The sequence below is a fragment of the Megalobrama amblycephala genome, linkage group LG24 (assembly GCF_018812025.1).
Source record: "Megalobrama amblycephala isolate DHTTF-2021 linkage group LG24, ASM1881202v1, whole genome shotgun sequence".
In the NCBI taxonomy this organism is placed as follows: domain Eukaryota; kingdom Metazoa; phylum Chordata; class Actinopteri; order Cypriniformes; family Xenocyprididae; genus Megalobrama; species Megalobrama amblycephala.
This window is the reverse complement of record NC_063067.1, coordinates 11,389,769-11,412,965: the sequence shown is the minus strand read 5'-3', so window position 1 is coordinate 11,412,965 and position 23,197 is coordinate 11,389,769. Positions and strand designations below refer to the sequence as shown.

At 38.9% G+C, this 23,197-nt stretch overlaps 1 protein-coding gene across 12 annotated transcripts; it reads left to right on the top strand.

Moving 5' to 3' along the window:
• Positions 1–463: 463 nt before the first annotated feature.
• On the top strand, positions 464–22,863 carry snphb (syntaphilin b). 12 transcript variants are annotated; one of them, XM_048178487.1, is made up of 8 exons: positions 464–712; positions 9,316–9,353; positions 9,585–9,684; positions 12,202–12,276; positions 15,298–15,414; positions 16,088–16,195; positions 16,312–16,461; positions 18,344–22,863. In XM_048178487.1, the coding sequence occupies exons 2-8, from the start codon at positions 9,347–9,349 to the stop codon at positions 19,968–19,970; spliced, it is 2,184 nt and encodes a 727-aa protein (XP_048034444.1). In that variant the 5' UTR covers positions 464–712; positions 9,316–9,346; the 3' UTR covers positions 19,971–22,863. The 12 variants fall into 12 exon arrangements, with proteins under 12 accessions (XP_048034444.1, XP_048034446.1, XP_048034447.1 ...); XM_048178489.1 differs by having other exon boundaries at positions 466–712; positions 9,548–9,684; XM_048178490.1 differs by lacking the exon at positions 9,316–9,353 and having other exon boundaries at positions 466–712.
• Positions 22,864–23,197: the final 334 nt, after the last annotated feature.

Genomic DNA, 23,197 nt, shown 5'->3' with positions numbered 1-23,197 from the left:
ATATCTAGGCGGACATGAAGCAAACTAGAGTCCCATGGGAGTGTAATGACTGGAAAACCTGTGCTTGTTATTTTTTAGATTGGGTGGTTATTTTTAGGGTTACCTTGAATCGTTCTGTTTAACATGTTTGTTTCCATCCATTTAACTTGTCTCAATAATTTCTTTTATTTTTAATGGGTTTTTGCAGTTTCAGAGATTTTTTTTCTGCACAGTGAAGTGCAATGAACGTATCTGCAGGTTGTAAACTACTTTTATTTTACTATTAAAATGTGTATACAGCCCAAGATATGTGTTTGGGGGGTATTTAATAGCCTACATAGTCCTGTTTCAGTAGCGTATCAGACTGCTTGAGCACTTTTCGGTAGAAAATATATTTTAAAACCCCACCCTCGGAAATAATTAAACGGAAACAGGAAAACACCGCATGTCCTCCTCACAACTTTAAGTGGTGTGGTCCCCTTTAATTAGACCTTCGTAATATTACGCATCTGCTTTAATATCAACGCTCGTCCTCCCTCACGAGGCTCTCAAACAAACCTCACGCGCCAGAATCCCTCTCATTATCAGCAGCACCCGCCCCGTCCACTCGCCCTCCCGAGCAGCGGAGCACCGCTGTGGCGGAGTCCTTGACGGGGACGAGCACGGGTAAACACGACAAAACACTGCTGTTTACATGAAGGCAAGCTGATTCTCGCCGGAAGGCTGCTACTAGGTAAATGTGAAACGTTTTTGTATTGTAGTTTGTCATGCAAATTGTGCTGCATCTTTGTAGCGAAGGACTCCTTGTGTATTTCCCGTGTGTAGGACACACCAAGGACTGTGACGCGCCAGGTACACGGTCTGGATGTACCGAGCAAAACAATATCTTACATTCGCACGCTAAATGGTATTTATTTGCACCGTGTGTTTCGCACACATCTTGGTTTTCGGTGTTGAGATGTGCGCGCGCACAGCAGATGTTTCCCTGCAGCGAGCATGCGTGTGCATCTTGCGTTTGTTTTCTTTTTGCCTGTATTGCGCTTTCATACTATTTTAATCTAGGACTGTGTTTCATAACTTGAAATTTGTCGTTTCATAGCTCTGGTAATTGCTTTAATTTCTGATTTGGTTTCAGCACCTCTCGTGCGCTGTGAATCGTGACAGGGACAGTGTAGTTTGTACGGCCTAGGGTGTAGTATGACCTTGCATCCTTGTGAGGACTTGCCAAATTGCAGAGAAAGTGTGCTTAAAAGTGTATTTGTGAGGATCTAGAAAGATCACCATCTGTAGTCTCTATCACATTCAAGCACGTTTACATAATTTAGAACATATTAAAGCAGTACGGTATGTCTCAAGGTGCATCACTGTTAATCTCTCTGGTATCACAATAATTATCACCTGGCTTCTTCTTTGCACAGGATGTATAGTGTTTGTTGCTCATAAACTTGCCATTGAGCCTGCTTGCCTTGCGGTTGTGTAATGTCACAATCCCGTCTGTCTGTCTCACCACATACACACAAGCAAGGAAAGCCGATCACACCACTTGTGGAGCTCACATTCTAGAATGTAGCTGAATGGCTGTCTCCATGGTGACTGCTCTACATACTCTCAGCATTCAAGCCAATCTTCCAAAGCATTTCCTTATCACACTGTGTGGTTTCAGCCAAATGTGCTTCAGCTACAAAGAGAACACTCAATAATATTTCACTCTGGCGAATACAAGTGGGATACTAATAAGCTTAATCATCTGTCAATATGTACTCTTCCCAGTGTTGTTATCGTTAGATAAAACTATTAGAAATGTATATATTTAACATTTTACTTAAAAATATGATGCAAAATTAATATTTTTCTTAATTAAAATAAAGCTGAAATAAAATATTAGATGAAACACCTTTTAAAGGGGTTATCTTTTGACATATACGAGATCTTTGTACCATTAAAACATCCTGCAAGTTTCAGAGCTTAAAACGTCCTCATTATAAACAAAGCATTTATTCAATCAAGATTGATTACAACTACTGGAAGAGTACATGTTTGTGCCATGTTGTTCATTCACTCAGAGCATACATTCTTTGTTTAATACCCAGCTGCATTCATCCATCCACAATGGATGCTTTCAGCTCCATTCAATCCACTGATGGAGACTTCACTGCTCTACAGGACCCATGAGACTTCATAATCACTTAGTTCTGATCGCTTCCCAATCCGTCTTAGTCTAGCTCCCATTGGATTTAGGAAAACATAAGATAGGCAGCGGCCTACTCATTTTCAGGGGAGTCAGGACCTACCCGATGTAAGGGTTGTCCCCCCCTAAAAATATAATTAAAAATGATATGATATAAGTATTGTAAATGCCTGCTTTCCCCCTTTACTTCACCTACACACAAGTCTGGTGGGAGAGAACAAAGTTCTTCAATGGTTGTGGTGTTTAATACCGCAGCTTGTTGGATAGTAAGTCACCCACTACAACTAACACAGCGAAAAGCCTATGTGTGAACTGATATTAGGCTAATATTGTAGATCTATCGTTGTGGTTGGTTTTGCTCAATATGAGTGTCAGATCAGTCGGCTTGCTGCAGTTGAATATCTAAGTAAGAGACATCCTCTGTCCCAGACGAAACCTAAAATACTATGTGGAGGATGAAAGATAATTTAATAATTATATTATGACAAGTACAATTTTGGCTGTATTATTTATTAATCGCTCTTGAGAAATTTTGTTTATTGTCCCCTCCTGCTAACTGTTAGATGAAATTAACACCCATGTCTGTAAGTATTTGTTAATCTGTTGTTTCAACAACAGCATTTTCCTTCTTCTGTAACATATATATATATATATATATATATATATATATATATATATATATATATGCAGTACTGTGCAAAAGTCTTAGGCACATATTTAAAAAAAAATATGTATATTAAAGAGTTAAAAAAGGTTAGTTCACCCAAAAATGAAAATTCTGTCATTATTTACTCACCCTCATGTTGTTCCACACCCATAAGACCTTCGTTCATCTTCGTAACACAAATTAAGATATTTTTGATGAACTTTCTGACCTCCGATAGACTGCAACACAATTACCACTTTCAAGGCCCAGAAAGGTAGTAAAGACATCATTAAAATTGTCCATGTGACAACAGTGGTTCAACCTTAAAGGTGCACTAGAATCAAAAATTGAATTTACCTCGGCATAGTTGAATAACAAGAGTTCAGTACATGGAAATGACATACAGTGAGTCTCAAACTCCATTGTTTCCTCCTTCTTATATAAATCTCATTTGTTTAAAAGACCTCCGAAGAACAGGCGAATCTCAACATAACACCGACTGTTACGTAACAATCGGGATCATTAATATGTACGCCCCCAATATTTGCATATGCCAGCCCATGTTCAAGGCATTACACAAGGGCAGCCAGTATTAACGTCTGGATCTGTGCACAGCTGAATCATCAGACTAGGTAAGCAAGCAAGAACAACAGCGAAAAATGGCAGATGGAGAAATAATAACTGACATGATCCATGATAACATGATATTTTTAGTGATATTTGTAAATTGTCTTTCTAAATGTTTCGTTAGCATGTTGCTAATGTACTGTTAAATGTGGTTAAAGTTACCATAGTTTATTACTGTATTCACGGAGACAAGCGCCATCACTATTTTCATTTTTAAACACTTGCAGTCTGTATAATTCATAAACACAACTGTTAGCTTTAGCCATGGAGCACTATCAAACTCATTCAGAATCAAATGTAAACATCCAAATAAATACTATACTCACATGATCCGATCCATGCATGCAGCATGCATAACGAACATCTTGTAAAGATCCATTTGAGGGTTATATTAGCTGTGTGAACTTTGTTGATGCACTGTATAACTGCACTTATAGTCGAGAGCCTGGGGGGCAGGGAGCGAGAGATTTAAAGGGGCCGCAGCCTGAATCGGCACATAGTTAATGATGCCCCAAAATAGGCAGTTAAAAAAATTAATAAAAAAAAATCTATGGGGTATTTTGAGCTGAAACTTCACAGACACATTCAGGGGACACCTTAGACTTATATTACATATTTTGAAAAGATGTTCTACGGCACCTTTCATGTTATGAAGCGAGAAGAATAATATGACAAAATAACGACTTTATTTAACAATTTCTTCTCTTCAATGTCAATCTATGCTGATCACGTAGTAAACACAGTGCAGCGCTTCCGGGTTCTATGTCAGAACGCCGGCTCATTATTGGCCTGCTCCTGTGTCAGCATCACACGCATTTGTCGAGCATTCTTGTCGCTTCATAACATGACGGTTGAACCATTGTAGTCTCATGGACTATTTTAACGATGTCTTTACTCCCTTTCAGGGCCTTGAAAGTGGTTATTGTGTTGCAGTCTGTTGGAGGCCACAATGATACAGACTTCATAAATAATATCTTAATTTCTTTTCTGAAGATAAACGAAAGTGTTACGGGTTTGGGATGACATGAGGGTTAGTAATTAATGACAGAATTTTCATTTTTGGATGAACAGTTTACATTCCCAAACATTCCGTTTGCCATTAATTGTAATAATCCAGGGATAATTTTGTATGCACAAGGAGTCTGACAACAGCCATTATGGACCACATGGAGATCTGATCTCATCATCTGGGATTACATGAAGAAACACAAAAAAAACTGAGACAGACTAAATCTAGAAGAACTAAATTCAAGTCTGTTCCTTACATTTGAATCCAGAAGTCTTATAGAGCATACATTTTATGGATTACTTTATGGTGCTTTTATATTTTTGTTGTTTTGCAGCTTGACAGTCACTGTATGAAAAAGATCTGTTGTCAAACATCTTCTGTTGTGTTACTTTGTTCTTTTTCACTATCATATATGCTTAATATTCAAGAGATGATCTGTTTGAGAGAAGCAAGCCACCAGTTTGTGATATTTTGTTTTTGGAAATTTACGAGCAGTAAACACTCTTTCTGCAGTGATACTCTATATGGCTTGAATGTGGCCTGTGAGAGAGAAAAGAAGTGCGGGGTCATAATAATCGCTATTCTGCAGCTTTCTGCACATCTCATTCGACAGCAGACAGAGGTCGTCCAGTGCTGATGACACCACTGTAGCAGGAGCATGACGCAGCAGATTTCAACATCAAAATGTAACTTTTTGGTTATATATCTTTATTCAGCCAAAAGAAAATTGTTCAGTATTTGCTAATTTTTAGTTTTGGATTTCTGTGTGTGGTCTCGCATCATGTGTTTTTTTTTTCCTTAAACATTATTCCTTTCGTTTTCTCACATAGAATAGTCAAAAAAAAGTCATTACCTAGGATTCATGTTTTATGATGCAAAAATCTGCATAAGCTACGCTATTTAACATATGAGAGTTAACTATGCAGATGGCATAAACTGTGAGAGAGACTGAGAACCTAGTCTTCTGCATCGGTGCAAAGTTCAAGCTGATAGGATAGATTTAGCAGCTGCGCTCTACATTATGACTCACACTGCGTCAGAGGGAGACCACACTGTCCCGATACTGACTCAGCGGTTGCACATTTTACAGCAAAATGTGCTAGGTCTCTGTCTGTTTTGTTCAATTTTGTCACCCAACCAACCCCAAGTGTTTAAAAGGTCATGTCATCATGAAGGATTGCGTTGCTTATTATGCTGAGCGTTGCCGTGTGTCGCTGCTAATACTGAGCTGTGCCAATTGCTTTTGAATTATTTAGACCATTAATCCCTCTTCTCTTCACCATATGTCTCAGGATGCACACTGTAGCTGCAATAACTGCTTTTTTACAAGCAAAGGTTCTGTACAGAACCTTAAAGGGGCACCATTTTACTTTTTACATGTCCAACCGTCTTTATGTGCATTGTTGTTGTTTGAGCATGAAAAAGGTCTGTATTAACGTGACAAAGCACAAAGTTCAGTCCAAAGAGGTTATTCTCTACATAAGTAAGCACTGTTTTTGAACTCCCTGAAACTCCTCGATTGTAAAGTTTTCTTCTAGGAATGTACATGCCACAGTATTCCTCATTTAAATAATTCCCGCTCAAGGCATATGCTAAAAAAACGAGGCAAGGCCTGATTGAGTTGTATCAAAGTCCCTTTAAGAGAAGTCATTTCACTTGGCGGCCATCTTTGAAACACCTCTCGGGCAAGTGCTGCTCCTATCACTTTGAATGGGGAAACATCAAATTCTCTGTTTGCAAAGCTTCAGATAAAATTTCATATTTGAAATCACAAGTGAAATCTGACAACAACTGTCTCATAAATTTTGTTTCTAAACACTCGAATCATGACAAAAAACTGCATTTTTCAGGCTAAATCAAGCTAACGCGCATGCGCAGTCCTAAGAGCGTCTGACTGTTTCTGTAGGAACCGGAGCTTCTAATGGCAACTGCAGTGACGTGATGACTTTACCAATCAGTGATTGGCTCTTATTTAGAAGGCGGGACTTATTCCGCCATATTGTGCATTGCTTTTTCTCCCATTATCCCTTAAATGCATGACTGTTTCGCCAATCATTCTTACATATTCGGGTCTTTATCGACCCGGATCTTTATCTAACACGGAAGGATCTCTACCTGTCGCGATAATATAAAACTCCTCTGATATTAGAGTAACAATTACAGAAGAATAAAATAAAACATATTTTGTTACCTTTTGGAGCTTGAAAGGGCTCAGTTTGAGCAGATGTTTTATGCCATCATCACTGTCCTCGTCAGAGCTCATTTCCCAGTAAATTCAGCAAATAATGGGCTAGTTTTATGTTTGAGGTCACGAATATGAGCCCATTCGCGATCTCAAACATTCTCAAAACTATATAATTTTCAACATCTTCAAAATCAATATTTCGATCGCTAACAGCTTCACCAGATCGATCCAGTAACAGTTACAGTCATATTTGATTGCGTTCAGTACTTGTTCTGCAGTAAATCACTGAGCCATTTCATGTTTTTCTATTATTTCGTTTTCTGTCTGAATGAGTCGTCACTTCAGCATTGTGTATCAGACATTGCCACCTTGTGGAATAAAGATGAATTGCACTTATTCCATCATCTGAGATTCAATTATTGTTGTGCAGAAAAAATATACATACACCCATACACACCTCGGGTCATTTGCGACCCTATACAATTTTTACAAAAAATGAATACAAAAATAGGCATTCTTTTATAATTTTATGATTTTTTTTTGTTATATTCTTTATAATGAATTGATTGAGGAATACCAAGAAGGTTGATGTCTAACTTTAAAAAATGAACGAGGAGGAGGGTAGTGAATGACGTCCCGGGTCACTAAAGACCCGAGGTATGCATTTAAAGATGCTAAAGAGGATGTTTTGTTTTATACATTTTTGCAATATTACTTGAAACTCTCTTTACTAACTGTAATTTATTAGGTGCACTGAAAGGAATAATATTAATATATATCATCTGTGCACGAGGTAGGGCCTTAAAAACATCAGCCAATCGTTTACGCAATCATCGCATAAACGATTGGCCCTCTGGCTTGTCAATCACTGCCATGACGTTCCTTGCGAGAGACATGCGCGGATTGGCCCTCTGGCTTGTCAATCACTGCCATGACGTTCCTTGCGAGAGACGAGCGCGGCTGCGCGCTCCAGTAACTTTCCACACTCCACAGGCACCGCATACAATGTTTTTGTCAGGAGACAGGAGTAACAACTGCAGATTATGAGTTACCTGCGGTGAGTCCGACAAAATGAATCCACTAACACGACACAGCGAATGCCGGTGGTAAACACTCGTGTTCCAATACTCGTGCACGAGTTTTGGGAGGCGTTCCCTCTAAATGAGCTGTGAAGGAGAGGGGTTGTTCTTACGCATGCGCTCATTTCAAAAACTCAGTAACAGTCTTTGGTTTCTCAGTCGACGAAAAGATCCTCTTTATCACCTTTAAGGGTTAATAATAATACGAGTGCACCGTCTTTCTATATATAAAGTCTTTGGTTGTATTAGTAGTGTGTTAGAACTCATGGTTATGATCAGGGGCATGACATTTCCGAAACACGCTTGAAGCGGTTGACCAATCACAACACACTGGTCCAGCCGACGAATCACATTGCTGCTTTTCGGAAGGAGGAGCTTCATAGAGACCGGAAAGAAACGAGCGATTCTGACAGACTGGGAAGAGAGGTGCTGCAAAATATAAAATAATGTGGTTTTTGAACATTCAAGTATGAGTAGACCCCAAAAAACAAAATTAAGCCTTTGAAAAAGGGCATAATAGGTCTCCTTAAAGGGTTATGTCAGGTGCTTCATGTATTGAACCTTTAAGGGGTTCCCATCATGGGATCATTTTATGGATTTAGTTGTTAAACAGGTTAAACAACTGTTAAACATGAAAGTATTATACAGTAATTTAAGACATTTCTCCTTTATTTATAACCTTTTTGGCTTTAAAATTGAGTCAAGAACTGTAGGGTTCTATATTGAACCCCACTGAACCTTTTTTCTCATTCCCTTGTTTGTCTGTGTCTCTTAAATTAAAAATGCTAGCTTAGGGTGACCATATGTGCCATTTTCCCAGGACACGTCCTGTCCAGGATTTCTAAGTTGCATAAAATGTAGTTTTGGTTTTGTTTTCATATTTGCGGAAGGTAATGATTAAAAAAATATTTTACCAATAGCGTGCATTATACATAATCGACCAATCGTGGCTTGCGTGAAGGCTGGATCTACAGAGAACGGTCAAGGCATTGCAAATACGACAACATTTTAATGCATTGCATGAAGACTGTCAATAAGAACAGTGCCTTGCACAGACCTCCGTTTAGAAATCGCGTTCAGGGGGCACATCGATATGACCACTTTCACGATTAAAGAGGCAAGGGCTCAAGCCATTTTAGGCAATTTAGAAATCCTGGACAGGACGTGTCCTGGGAAAATGGCACATATGGTCACCTTATGCTAGCTGCATCAGGAATGAAAAACATTTTTAGAGCTTCAGGCAGATCTTGATATCACTGAGTAGTCTGAATGTGAAAGTTAAAGTTCTATTATGTCTGTTGTCTGGCTTAGCACCAGCGCAGAGTCAGAGCAAGTCTGTGTCAGCACAATGTTAAATATATTACAGCTCCGCAAGCAATGCTGCTGTCAGGTCTGCTGAGTGTGAAAGGTCAGATATAATGAAATGGGCAGATTGTTATGTTTCCTTTTGACTTTGATGGCATGATCTGCCTCATTTGATAAGTGATAAAAATGAGAATATGTGCAAACATTCAGTGGACATCTTAAAGGGACAGTTCACCTAAAGGTTTATGAAATTCTTTCCTCCGTGGATCACAAAATAATTTTTTTTATGTTCTACAGACCAAAGAAAGTCATACAGTTTTGGATCAACATGGAGGGTGAGTAAATGATAACAGAATTTTTATTTTTGGGTGAACTGTTTCTTTAACAGTCTGGCAACATAAAACTTTTTGACTGAACCTTCCTGTAATACTGCTGTTATGTAAATGGGACGAGGGTTAATATAGAGAATAGAGAATCATTTCCTCTAGTTAAACTGACTACATTGTCTGTGTTCTTGTATTTTATTCAGGCTGGCTGCAGCTGAGCTTTTCATGCTGTGTTGACAGGGAGGAAGACAGATCCAGCTGAAGAAGAAGAAAGAAAGGAGAGGACTGCTGACTCCATGTCTTCGCCTTCAAATAAAAGATCTGGCTCTGGATCACGCAAGTAAGGCACATCTTTTGTCTGTCATGAATCTTCTTTCTAACCAATGTTCTTTCAAACTTGCAGCTGTGCTGGTGCTTTGCTGTAATATCTAACCCATGAAGCTGCTGTTTAACTCTCTTAATCACACTTGTCTCTGCTGCAGTTTAATGACCATTTGAGCTTTAAGTGCTTCAGTAATCCTCTCTCTCTCTCTCTTCTGCTGCTGTCATTAATACATCAGATGTATAGCTCTTTCAATTTCTCTCTCTGCTGTTAAGATATTTTCACTTTACAACTACCAAAGTGTATAAACTGCCTGAATGGTCAGTTCACATTAATGTACAAAGATATTAAACACGTAAACACAAATGTACACTATCCTAAATAAGATTTTAAATGTTTTTAAAGGCAGTCTCTTATGCAAGGCTGCATTTATTTGATCAAAGATACAGTAATATTGTGAAATATTATTACAATTTAAAATAACTGTTTTCTATTTTAACATATTTGACCCTGGACCACAAAACCATAAAAGTCATAATGGTCAATTTCTGGAAATTGAGCCTTATGCATCATCTGAAACCTGAATAAATAAGCTTTCCATTGATGTATGGTTTGTTAAGGCTCCGGTATACTTCAAACAAACTTCTTTTTCGTTCTTTGTTTAGGGGTAAAAAGAAGTTCAAAATGTGTGACCAGTGATATACTGTTAACGAACATCTGACGCCGCCCACACTGCTGAGAGCGACGTTTAGATGAATATGTAAATGTGCCGTGCACTTTCTTCTCAGTAACAAAATAAACACAACAAAAATGAGAAAACAGTAAGCATTTATTATAGAAAGCATAAGAAAAGCGTCTGGTCATAACAGCATGGGTATGAACGAGCTCTGCAAAGTAGCACTCCAGTCACGTCACGTCTTCATATAGCACTTTATTCAATGGATTGCTTAAAATCAAGCAGTTTCACAGTATCAAACATGAAAAACAGTGTCAGTGCCTCATTTTTTTTACAAGCACAACTTCATTTTGTATTATAAAGCGGCTATCCAGTGTGTTCATGTTTTCACCGGCGGAGATCTTATCTCAACAAACTCTACAGATCAAATGAGTCAGAGACGCGCTCCACGCGCGTGAAGGCGGAGCCTCAGCGCACACCTCCTATTACGTTATCGTCATTGACCAATGGTAGTACGAAGGTGTTTTGCAGCTGGAACGAACTTTTCCTGAAAGTTCGCTTTGGCAAGCCGTTTCAAACTTCCAAAAAGAACACAAAACGAACTTCGTTATGGCCTGATTTTGTTCGAAATGACGTCACATCAGTTTTTTCTTCGATTTCGTTTGAAGTATACCGGGGCCTTTAGGATAGGACAATGTTTGCCAGTGATATTTGAAAATCTGGAATCTGAGGGTGCAAAAAAATCAAAATATTGAGAAAATCGCCTTTGACGTTGTCCAAATGAAGTCCTTAGTAATGCATATTCACTCACAAAAATACATTTTTGATATATTTACGGTATGAAATTTACAAAATATCTTCATGAAACATGATCTTTACTTAATATCCTAATGATTTTTGGCATAAAAGAAAAATCGATCTTTTTGACCCATACAATGTATTGTTGGCTATTGCTACAAATATACCTGTGCGACTTATGACTGGTTTTGTGGTCCAGGGTTACTTATTTTAAAATGTAATTTATTCCCTTAATGACAAAGCTGAATTTTCAGCATCATTACTCCAGTATTCAGTGTCACATGATCCTTCAGAAATCATTCTAATATGCTGATTTGGTGCTCAATTAACATTTCTTATTATTATCAGTGTTTAAAACAGTTGTGCTGCTTTTGATTAGTCTAATGCAACCTTTCTAAATAAAATTATTAATTTCTTTCATAAAAGTTTTGACTGGTAGTACAGTCCATATACTGTAGCACCACAGAAATAAGACCGTTCTTTCTTTTGTAAAAAGTCTGGCATAGAATCACTAAATTACTTCAAAACAAATAACAAATTCCACCAAATTATATAAGAAATATATGTCAATCTGATTATTCATGAAGCACAGGATAAAGCAATATTTTTAATAAACATACTTCAAGTGTGCGTTTCAGAAATTTGTTGTCATTAGAAACTACAAAAAAGATACTATATCATGCGTAATTTTTTTTTTAAACGAACTATCTAGTTATTTTTTTAAACCTTCTGAGCGAGTTAAGCATAAACATGCTGCTGTGTCTCACTTTTTCGCTTTCTTTTTCTTTCTTTTTTAACTTTTTTAGCATTATTTTACATAATGGTTATAATAAAAAACTACAAATGACAATTGTATGAATTATACAACGATGCATAAATGGAAAAGTTACATCTAAAAATGTAGTTTTCATACACTTTAGGTTTAAGCCACGCCCACATCAGTTCTGTCCGAATACAGATAATTTTGTCACTGTTAAGTATGTACCAATATGGCAGTGAGTATTCATGGTAACAATGCAGTAGAGCCCAGCTCTGTGCCTCTGTGTCATCTCTTTCCTCAGATTCAACCTGCTGAAGGCCCTACAGCCTAAGCACCGCTTGCAACAAATGCTGTCGTCTCCCACTGCATCTCCAGTGTGAGACTCTGATTCAATACCCTACTGTAGGGCATGACTGTAGTAGACAACACTGCTGCACTGAACATTCACACACCAATTTAACACCAGTTTATTACCTGATTTCACTGATGCTGATGTTGATGATCTGAGAGGGCAGTTCTGATACAGCTTACGCTGAACTCTCTGGTCTGTGACAAAGGCTCAGAGGAAGTGCAAATGAATCAGTAGGAATCTGTCCCATGAGAAGCCATTTTGGCGCTGACTGAACTGATAATCTGTGAGACCTACAATGAATGTGAAATTTTCACAGTGATTAATGAGTGTGTGGCAATGCAGTGCACATATTCACTACACCGCATCACCCGACTTTCCCTCAAATAAGTCCATATCACTGGAAACATGATGGATGTACCTGGTCTGTCCTACCTATCCTACCCTTCCTTTCCTTGCTATCAGTATTGATAGCAGAGTCCTCTTTTTCTCCCTCTTACTCTCTCTCTCCTCAAGCACGCTTTGTTTGTCTCGGCTGTTTCACTTTTACTTTTATTTTCTCTGCTTTGCTCTCACCTTAACCATGATCTTGGCTTGCTTTCATGGTTAGGTAGTTCAGCAAACCTCTTACAGCCCACCAGTGGTGGTCCTGGTGGACAGTAGTTAAGGTAGCTTGATGTGCTGGTATGTTTGGTCTGTTTATTTTAAAATTATGTTTGGACCAGTGTTATTTGAGCATTAGTTATGCTATTAAAATATTGATTCATATTTATTAAGTTTTTACCTTATTTTTATATTAAAGGTGCCGTAGAATGGAAAATTTAATTTACCTTGGCATAGTTAAATAACAAGAGTTCAGTACATGGAAATGACATACAGTGAGTCTCAAACTCCATTGTTTCCTCCTTCTTATGTAAATCTCATTTGTTTAAAAGACCTCCGAAGAACAGGCGAATCTCAACATAACACCGACTGTTGCGTAACAGTCGGGCTCATTAATATGCACGCCCCCAATATTTGCATATACCAGCTCATGTTCAAGGCATTACACAAGGGCAGCCAGTATTAACGTCTGGATCTGTGCACAGCTGAATCATCAGACTAGGTAAGCAAGCAAGAACAATAGTGAAAAATGGCAGATGGAGCAATAATAACTGACATGATCCATGATATCATGATATTTTTAGTGATATTTGTAAATTGCCTTTCTAAATGTTTCGTTAGCATGTTGCTAATGTACTGTTAAATGTGGTTAAAGTTACCATCGTTTTTTTACTGTATTCACGGAGACAAGACTGTCGTTATTTTCATTTTTTAAACACTTGCAGTCTGTATAATTCATAAACACAACTTCATTCAGAATCAAATGTAAACATCCAAATAAATACCATACTTACGCGATTAGACATGCTGCATGACGAACACTTTGTAAAGATCCATTTTGAGGGTTATATTAGCTGTGTGAACTTTGTTTATGCTGGTTAAGGCAGTCGCGAGCTCGGGGGCGGGGAGCACAAGAATTTAAAGGGGCCGCGCACTGAATCGGCGCATATTTAATGATGTCTCAAAATAGGCAGTTAAAAAAATGAATAAAAAAAAATCTATGGGGTATTTTGAGCTGAAACTTCACAGACACATTCAGGGGACACCTTAGACTTATATTACATCTTTTGAAAACGCGTTCTACGGCACCTTTAATTTGATCTTAACTTATATTTAGTTCTAAGTTTTTCATTTAATATTTATATTTTATTTTATTTAATCTTTATTTCAATGAACAAAAACAGAAACAAACATTTGATATACTTTTCCCAACTTAACTAATGCATATGGACATTTACGACCTGGTCTTGTTTAATAATTATTGCAGATTAAAATTCAAGGAATAATTATTTTGCTGTTTGATGTTGCTTTGATGGATTTTAAAAGTCTCTTCTGCAGCTCTAGCTTTAAATGGTGGTCAACTGAGTTTTTCAGCAATGCTGATACTGATATTTACTCAAAACTCACAAAAATTAAATGAATCTGGCCAAATATAAGCTGATTAATATCGGACTATCACTAGATTCCACATTGTCCATCATGCCTATGAACGCACCACTCTGCACCACCTAAAGAAATTGCTTTCATTCAGTGCTGCTAACCTGCTCTTTCCCGAAAGAGAATGTTTCTGGGAGATTAAAGAGTTATTATGCTCTAAGCTACCCCATGATCCATTGCTACAGAATTTGACAAGTGTACTGTTTTGCCTCAGCTATATAATTTTGATAGGCTACGTGAGGTCAGCAGACAGCTTTAAACTGCATGTTCAGAAGGTCCTGAAAACAGTCCTTTTTTTGTTTACATAAAAGAGACATTTAATGCCAGTAAAGATGAAGGGAAACAGTGTAATTCTGTCAAAAGTAATCTAGTAAGCCTTTGTAAAATATGTCCAGCATGTCTTTTATTCTCTTAAGTGTGGAAAAGCGGCTCTAATCCTACCCTTTGCTAGTGTTTCTGACAACCAGAATTAATTATAAGCTCCCTTTTATCTTTCTCCCTGTCCTCCTCTGATTCAATTAATTAGTCAGACAAGCTGTTAAATGATCTGTCAGATCTGCAACCTCATGTTTCATGGACATAAAAACATAAACAACTTTCATCTAAATGTTAATTTCAGTTGGATGTTTTAAATGGACTTTATAATGATGCCTACCCAGAGGTTGCTTTAACCAAATATTTTGTACATTTAAATGATTTACAGTGTTATTATGAGAGTATGAAATCTGCATGTGGAAATTCAATGACATACGTCTGTATTTTTTTTTTTTTTTTTTTTGGAAAATGGAAGAAAAAAAAAATAGAGCATAATGATTACAACCCAGTCCGTATGATTTTGTAGCACAGCCCCTACTTCTACCCAAATTCATTCCATATTTATAAGCACAGATTTCAAGAAAATGTCCACAGAAACATTCATTTAAATATCTACAATACAGTTCAAGCTATTAAGGTGAACTTAAGGTGTGTGCTACCCTGTGTAACGATTCCTTCTTGTTTGTGGGTCAGTTTTGACTATTGCAGGTTTATAGAGCTAGACTACACACCCATGGAGTCAGGCATTATGGTCTCTATGAGACAGAGCAGAGGATTTGTGACACCAAAGTCCCCGGAACGCCACTGTCGGTCAGCGCTCCATCATCCCTCTTTCTTTCATCAATTCTGTCTCTCTCTCCTCCTTTTTTCTCTTCTTTTCTTCACTTTTCTTTGTTCTTTGTTATGGCATTGTGTCAGCATGGATTCAAACTCTTCAACCACAGCACATTGTCCCTATAATATCCAGTTTTTGATTTTATTGGGGTGGGGGGTTAAAGCTTGAATTGCATTGCATATGTGTGTCAAAGTTAAAGATGATTTCATATTTGTGGTGTGCAAAGTAAATCTTTGCTTTCATCAGATCATCATGATGGTGCTGCTGTCACTTTGTTATTCAGCTGCAAGATTCTTTCTCATAATTGATTCATGACTGATATTTATCATGATCTGTGCCTCAGCGCATAATACACCTGCTTGTATTACTTTGCAGTTTGTGCTATTTTTTGCAGTTTTATGTGAGCTAGTTGTCTTTTTCTTTTTTACATCCATAAAAGGTGTTTTCTCCCTAGGGTTGACTGAATGTTTAGAGGCATGTTAGTCATTTTGTACCATAGGTGGGCATGTTTGTTTTTGTGTTTTGTGGAATTGTACTTTTTGTTTGTTCGTGTAAGTGTGTGTTTGTGCATTCTGGTTATAACTCGTCTTTGGTCCTCTTAAGTGGCTTTAAATGTGACACTGAATTTGTGATTCTTTTATGGCACAGACGAAGTCCAGCACCCGTCAGTAACCGCGATCCCTACGGAAATGCCTCTCTTAGCAGCAGTAGCAATTCAGGATCATGCAAGGGCAGTGATGGAAGCCCAACCCATAGGTGAGACACGACTCACCCAGAGGTCATTGATGCATTGCTCATTTTCAAACATCTTTTTCAAGTTTGTTTATATATAGTATTGTTTTTCTATGTACCAATTTTCTCATCCAAATCAGGCATCACATGAAATACACTTCCTGCAATGATAACCATGGAATCCGGCCCCCTCCACCTGAGCAATATCTAACTCCACTGCAACAGAAAGAGGTGTGTATCAGACACCTGAGAGCACGGCTTAAAGAGACCATCGACAGACTACAGGACAGGTGAGGCATGCATTATTCAAATGAGGGCCCTTGCATTAATGATCTCATCAGTCTATGATGAAATTACTTTTATTTTTAAGCAGCTACTTTGAGCAGCAGTTAATTAAAGTGGTTCCTTTATTTGAAATTGTTATGCAAATTTGCACTTGGTTGATGATTTCCAGACCGTGTCACAATTACACAGACAGATTTACCTATTGAAGTTGCTAACCACTGAATATTAGCATCTAGACTGTGCAATTTCCCTCTAATGCAAGGCTTCTAATCAAAATATTTATTACTTCTAAACTGTTTCTTTTAATGGCAGCCTTTAATGACAGCTCCCATTTGTGTAATAGCAAGGATCCTATAAGTGTTAATGCATTCTTAAAGCTGCTGTGTGTAATGAGTTAATCACCTGAACTATAAAGGCCTCAAGACAATTACTGTCGATTACAATTACTGAAAAATTCACAACGACAATGCTGATTGGCTGGTGGCACCACAAGAACATGCAGTGGCAAACAGTGAATGGCGTCAAAGTCCCTTTCAAGGAAAGTCTGTTCACTCAGCGACCATATTTGCATATTTGCTATTTCGGGCATCCAAAACCAAGTCCTATCTCTTTGAATGGTGGAATCCTGAAGTCTCAAAAACTGTTTGGCAAACTCACAAATAAATGACATATTTCAAATTAGCTACAAAATCTGACATGAACTGTCACATAAATGTTGTTTCTTACGCTCAAATAGCATTAAAAAAAGTTTATTTTTCAGGCTGGATGAGCCAATGCGCATGTGCAGTCCTAAGCGTGAATCTCAGGTTTCTATGGAAACTGGAGCTACTAATGACAGCTGCAGTGAAGCAATGACTTTATCAATCAGCGATTGGCTGTTTTACTTAGAAGACAGAACATATTCCGTCATAATGCGCATTGCAGTTTCTCCCATTCCTTAGAAATAGGTGTGAACCGTCTTTTATCTATAGTCTTCGATGGCGTTCAATTGAGAAAATTGCTTTTTTTGCACCATGCTAACCAGACAAACTGACTCTTTTCAAATAGGTTTCCTTGGCACACTACCCTTCTGCCACTGGTCAGACAAACCCACTTCAAACTCATATTGATTAAGCCAGTATGTTGCTGTGCTGGGCCGCTCTAAAGCCCTGGTTATACTTTGTTTTTTTTACTCGTGCACTAGTGTATGCGCACAGTCGAACGCACAACCTTGGAAAGTATATTTCATTTGACTAGTACGCATACACAGGTGTTTGACGCATGCGCAGTTTTGAGCAATCTCTCGCCATGAGTTACATCCCATGTAAACATGTTTGTATTCTTTCATGCTAGAGTTGTACAATTGAGGTACTTTCTAACCTCTTTTCACAATTTCCCATCTATGTAGGCCTCCATTGTCACTGTAGCTTGCATGCATTCAGGTCTTTTCTTTTTATGCCGTTTTTCCTTGACTACCTTGTGAATCGACGCCGCCAGGGCACAGTTGCCACCTTGTGGATAACTAATTACTGCAGAAAAAAATTAAATGTGCATGTGCGACCTGTGCGTACAAGTACGCGCGGTCATAAAAATCTGGCGGTGCGTACTCTTCTGATGACGAAATTGGCGTCATGCGCACTGTACGCTGACCCTCGCATACGCGTAAAAAGTGAACTATACTTTGGGCTTAACAGAACAGTGTTGACCATCTATCTGACTGACATACAGTTGGCAAATTTGCATCAAGTTGGGATAGGACAAAGTATTTTCAAATAAAAAAATAATAAAATTCGCACAACAGATTTAATTTTGGTCTTTCCTTCACCTGCTGGTACATGTGTCCCTTCCTTTTCTCTTTTGATATTCTCTGTTTCTTTCTCACTCTCTATTCCCCCCCTCCTTCCTTAGGGACACTGAGATTGATGAGTTGCGTACTCAGCTGTCTCGTATGCAAGAAGACTGGATTGAAGAGGAGTGCCACCGTGTGGAGGCCCAGCTGGCTCTGAAGGAGGCTCGCAGGGAGATCCAGCAGCTTAAACAGGTTGTAGATGTTGTCCGATCCAGTCTGGGAGACACTGACACGGGGGTGCAGAAGTGCTTCCAAGACATAAACCTCCAGAACCACAAGCTGGAGTCTTTATTGCAAAGCATGGAGATGGCTCAGATCAGCACCACCAAAGCAGGAGAAGCCCTGGCAGGTGGAGGGGTGGTGGGGGCAGGGCTGGAGGTCAGCGAGGGCCTGGTGGAGTCTTCCGAAGGCTCCCCAGCTCGCTCGCTTACCCGCAGCTCTACCTACACCAAGCTGAGTGACCAGACCGGCCCGGAACGTGGGGGTAATGAAAACGGGTGTGACATTCCATGTTTGTCAGGCGAGGGCACGCAGGACAGCGGGTTTGTTTGCTGCGGAGACAGTGGAAGAGGAGCCAGCAAGGCAGATCTGCTCCTGGAGGCTGCATTTCTGTCTCAAGAGACTGCTTCGCTGCTCAATGCGTACTCCCGCCTGCCACACTCCTCCACCTATGAGGCGCTGTGCAACAGTGAGCCAGGAGTTGTGCCACTCCGCTGCAGTGGGATCGGAATGGGAACCAGTGTTAGCATAAGTAATCCATGTCTGTCGCATCATCACTTATACCTGCACCACCTCCGTGAGCAAGGCATTCAAACCGACCATTCTCCGGCTTCAGCCCCTGCCCACGGCCCCAGTACATCTTTTAACTCTGATCTGGACACTATTGCTGAGCGTACCTTCCGCTCTCAGGCCTGCAGCCCGACCTCTACGTGGATGTCTGATGAGGGAGATGATCTGGAGTCGGTAACTACAGAGTCAGCCATTACTGCAACAGTTGCCACAACTTCCTTTGTCAATGATTTTTCCACTAAGTCTGCACCGGTTGTTGCAATGGAGCCTTGCGCACCAACTGTATCAGTTACAAAAGGACCTGCATCTTTAGCGTTGATCCCCATGGAGTCCTCTGTCAAGGAGACTACTGTTTCAGCGTCCCTTACAGTCTTACCAATCACAACGACAGCTTTGACCACAGAGACCATTGGATCTCCAGTAACTAACTCTGTTCAACCGCTAACAGACCCTTTGCCAGACCCTGACACCTCCCCTTGCTCTGTGCAGCCATTGGTTGAGACAGAAGAGGACAATCTTCCACGGACCACTCAGCCTCGTAGTGTACTTACAGAGGCTGGGGTTGCAGGGGATAATGTTATCAATATAGATGCAGATGATGAAGATGAGGTTGATGAGAGTGCTGCGAACACAGAGTCCAAGTCGTCTGGCTGTGGTTTACCAGTAAAGAACTACTGGAGCCGGCACTTCCTAGTGGATTTGCTTGCAGTGGTCGTGCCGGTGGTGCCCACAGTGGCATGGCTCTGTCGGGGTCCACACCGGGATGGTCAGCCTATGTACCATATTGGTTCTCTATTGCGGGGCTGCTGCACCGTGGCCCTCCATTCCCTGCGCCGAGGAGGTGGTCTTCGACATTACCCCGCAGGAGGAGGTGGTCCAGGAGGAATGAATATATGAGACCTTATCTTCTGTCTTGGGAAGCCCTGAAGCCAGTGATATCACTGTTCTTCTGTAAGATGTGCAATAAGAGAGTGGTTAAATCTTAAAAATGAATTGAGGGAACCAGTGGAAGCATAGTGCCTGAGCACAGCACCTTAATGCTGTGGTTCTCTATGATCTATATTCAAGAGGAGATAAGAATGAGGAAGTGGAATCACTAGCATGTATTTACACTTACAAATAAGATGCTCATGAAGACTTCATGCGAGCTTTCACCTTTCTCCACAACCGCTACACTGAGTAAAGGGGCGAGATGATGTGTTCTGAATGACTAACACAATGTCATTGACTCAGCTTTGTGAGTGACACTAAAAGATCCCCTTTAATATGATTGTATTACCCTTATTTCGAGTGAAGAGACGCAATAAGTGATGGGAAGGAACTGTCCTTTTGTGCGTCCCTCTCACTGTCACTGCAGAGGGTGTGTCTGTTGTATATGTGTGTTGATTTATCTGAGTGAGTGTTTTTGTTGTGTTAATGTACAGTGCAGCCAAAGTATCTGGATTACTAATGGCCATCATTGTTGTAGCCGTGAGTGCAGTAGTTAGCTGTCCCATTACTTATGCCTGTGTGGCTCAGAGCAGACATCTTTTCCCCTTAAGGAGCCAGGCAAGCGCCTGCTGAGCTATTTATATGCTTTGCATATACTACTAGTGTCCTAGATAAATGCTGTCACAAAATGATACTTAGTCCATCTGGAGTATTTTAGAAAATGTATTCTTTATATCAAATGAGTGGGAAAGTTTGGTTTAGAAATTCTCTGTATGGTTGAATGCTAAATTGTGTATTTAGGAAAAGGGTAACGCATTTTAAGTAATAATAGTAACAGTAAGAAGGATCCAGCGTTTAGACAATGATCAGGGTTAAATGACTTTAATAGGGTCATGGGAGCTTTTTCACCAGAAATGAATTGTATGATTTTGATTCACTGTGTGATTTTTCACTGTGTGACCATCAAAATACTGTCATAGCCAAATGTTTTTGGATAAAAGACTTAGCTTTAATAATGTGTAATTGTAATGTTCACTGTTAGACTAGGTTATACAATTCAAACTCAAACTGGCGATAGCCACCATGTGAGACGAGAGCGCTAAAAACAACACTAAAGAGTGTAATTGAGGCCACATGTGGATTTGTGGTTCAGATTTCACCAACACCACCATTTCAAAGAATCATCACTGATTTACAAATTTACTTTAATATTTATACTTCGCATATATGTGACTGCAGAATTGATTTGCCAGAAAACAGTCACTAGTGCACCTCTTGTGGCCAGTGTTGCCAATTGCTTTCAGTTGAAAGTAGCTAAATGTCACTAGATGGCGTCATACTGGCGAGTGCACTGATCTATATTAATATAAATATAGATCAGTGGGCGAGTCAAGGAATCTAGATAAGGTTTGTCCAAGAAGTTGCTAGATTTGTCGCTAGGATTTTGAAAAAAGTCTCAAAATGGGTGGGGAAGTTGCTAAATCTAGCGAAAAAATCACTAAATTGGCAGCTCTGCTTGTGGCCAGGGGAGTGAGGTTTATCTGCAGAGGTCATACCAGCTGTCCTCCATTACACAATGAAACATCTGAAATTAACTTATCATTACACCCTGCTAAACATGTTGTTGCTATGCTAATATGCTATTGATGTAGCTAATATGCTATTTCTGAAATACGATGTAATGTAATTCCACTAAAAAGATCAAAGAAAGCAAAATGTACTTAGTAATGTATTGTACAAAAAGAGGAGTATTCAACTTGTAGAAAGTTATATCATTTTTAAAAGTAGCGTGCCGAAACAAATCTGATTTTAAACCTCTGTTTCTAGCTTTTTCCAAACATTTGGCCATGACTGTATGTCCCCTATGATACTCATGTTGACCATTTATTTGATTGACACTTAGGTGACAGGTGACATTTACTGACATGTCGATTGCACTATAATTCACTTTATAAGCAATTACTTGAAGTATACTTGATTGTGTGTTTTTGTCTGTCCAAAGGCCAGTGCATACATGTGGGTTTGTGGTTCAAGGTTAGATTTCACCAACACCACCATTTTAAAAAGTATCATCACTGATTTACAAAGTTACTTTAATATTTATATTTTGTTTATATGTGACAGCAGGATTGATTTGCCAGAAAAAAAGTGTACAAGATAATCAGCCAGATGAACACTAATCGTAGTTATTTGCATCTCACATATTGTCTTATCTTCTGTCCCTCTAGTCTAAACCATGAATAGCCGCTGCTTTTCAGTCTACCTCCTCCCTCTGATATCGTGTACAGTATGTGTAGTGTGATATAGTCTTTATTTGTTGTCTGTTTGCAAAGTTCTCTTTTAAATAATTTGCTGCTTTCTGTTGTGCAGATTTTTGTGTGGCCCTGTAACGTTTTCTGGCGCTTGATATTTATTCTTTCAACTGCTTGACAATCTTAATTTGTGCTTTGTGGTGGCAAGTGTGTACAGATGTCTATAATTTATAGTCTAGTCCCTGCACTTTTCACCTCATTCCAACTAAGCACTTATCAAAGAACCTTACAACAGATGTAAGAAAAGAAGGCATATATGTTCCTTTTTTCTTTTTCTTTTTTTTTTTATCATTATTATTGACTTTGATGTTTGTTGAAACTATGAATGTGTGGCTTTCAGATAGTTGTCTTTTGGCTTAATTGAATATGAGGTTAAATGATCTTAAATGTTAAGTAATCAAGCGTTATTCCAAGAACAGGTTTCCTCCAAACTACTACTGTCTGTTTGTCAATGAAATGTATGTAAATAACTATCACATTAGTTATTTGGCCAGATAAATGTTTTACGCTGATGTAAAGCTTTGTATAAATGCTGAATTGACACATAAGGCCTTGATAAGAGTTTCTTGAAATTTTTGAAGCCATATTATAAGCAGAAATGTGTATGTTGGCCCTATATGCTGGTACATTTGAGTAATAATATTTCTGTCATTTAGTTATTTTATAATATATATATATATATGACCTCAGATGCAAAAGCCTCTAAGTGCCGTCTGAAATTTTCTTCTAAAATAAGCATTTTTATCAAGCTCATATGTTTGTTCAGTTATTTCACTTTAATGGCAATGAAAATGACCTATTAATTGCCATTAAAGTGAAATTACTGAACATAAACACAAGTTTGATAAAAATGCTCATTTTAGAAGAAAATTTCAGATGGCA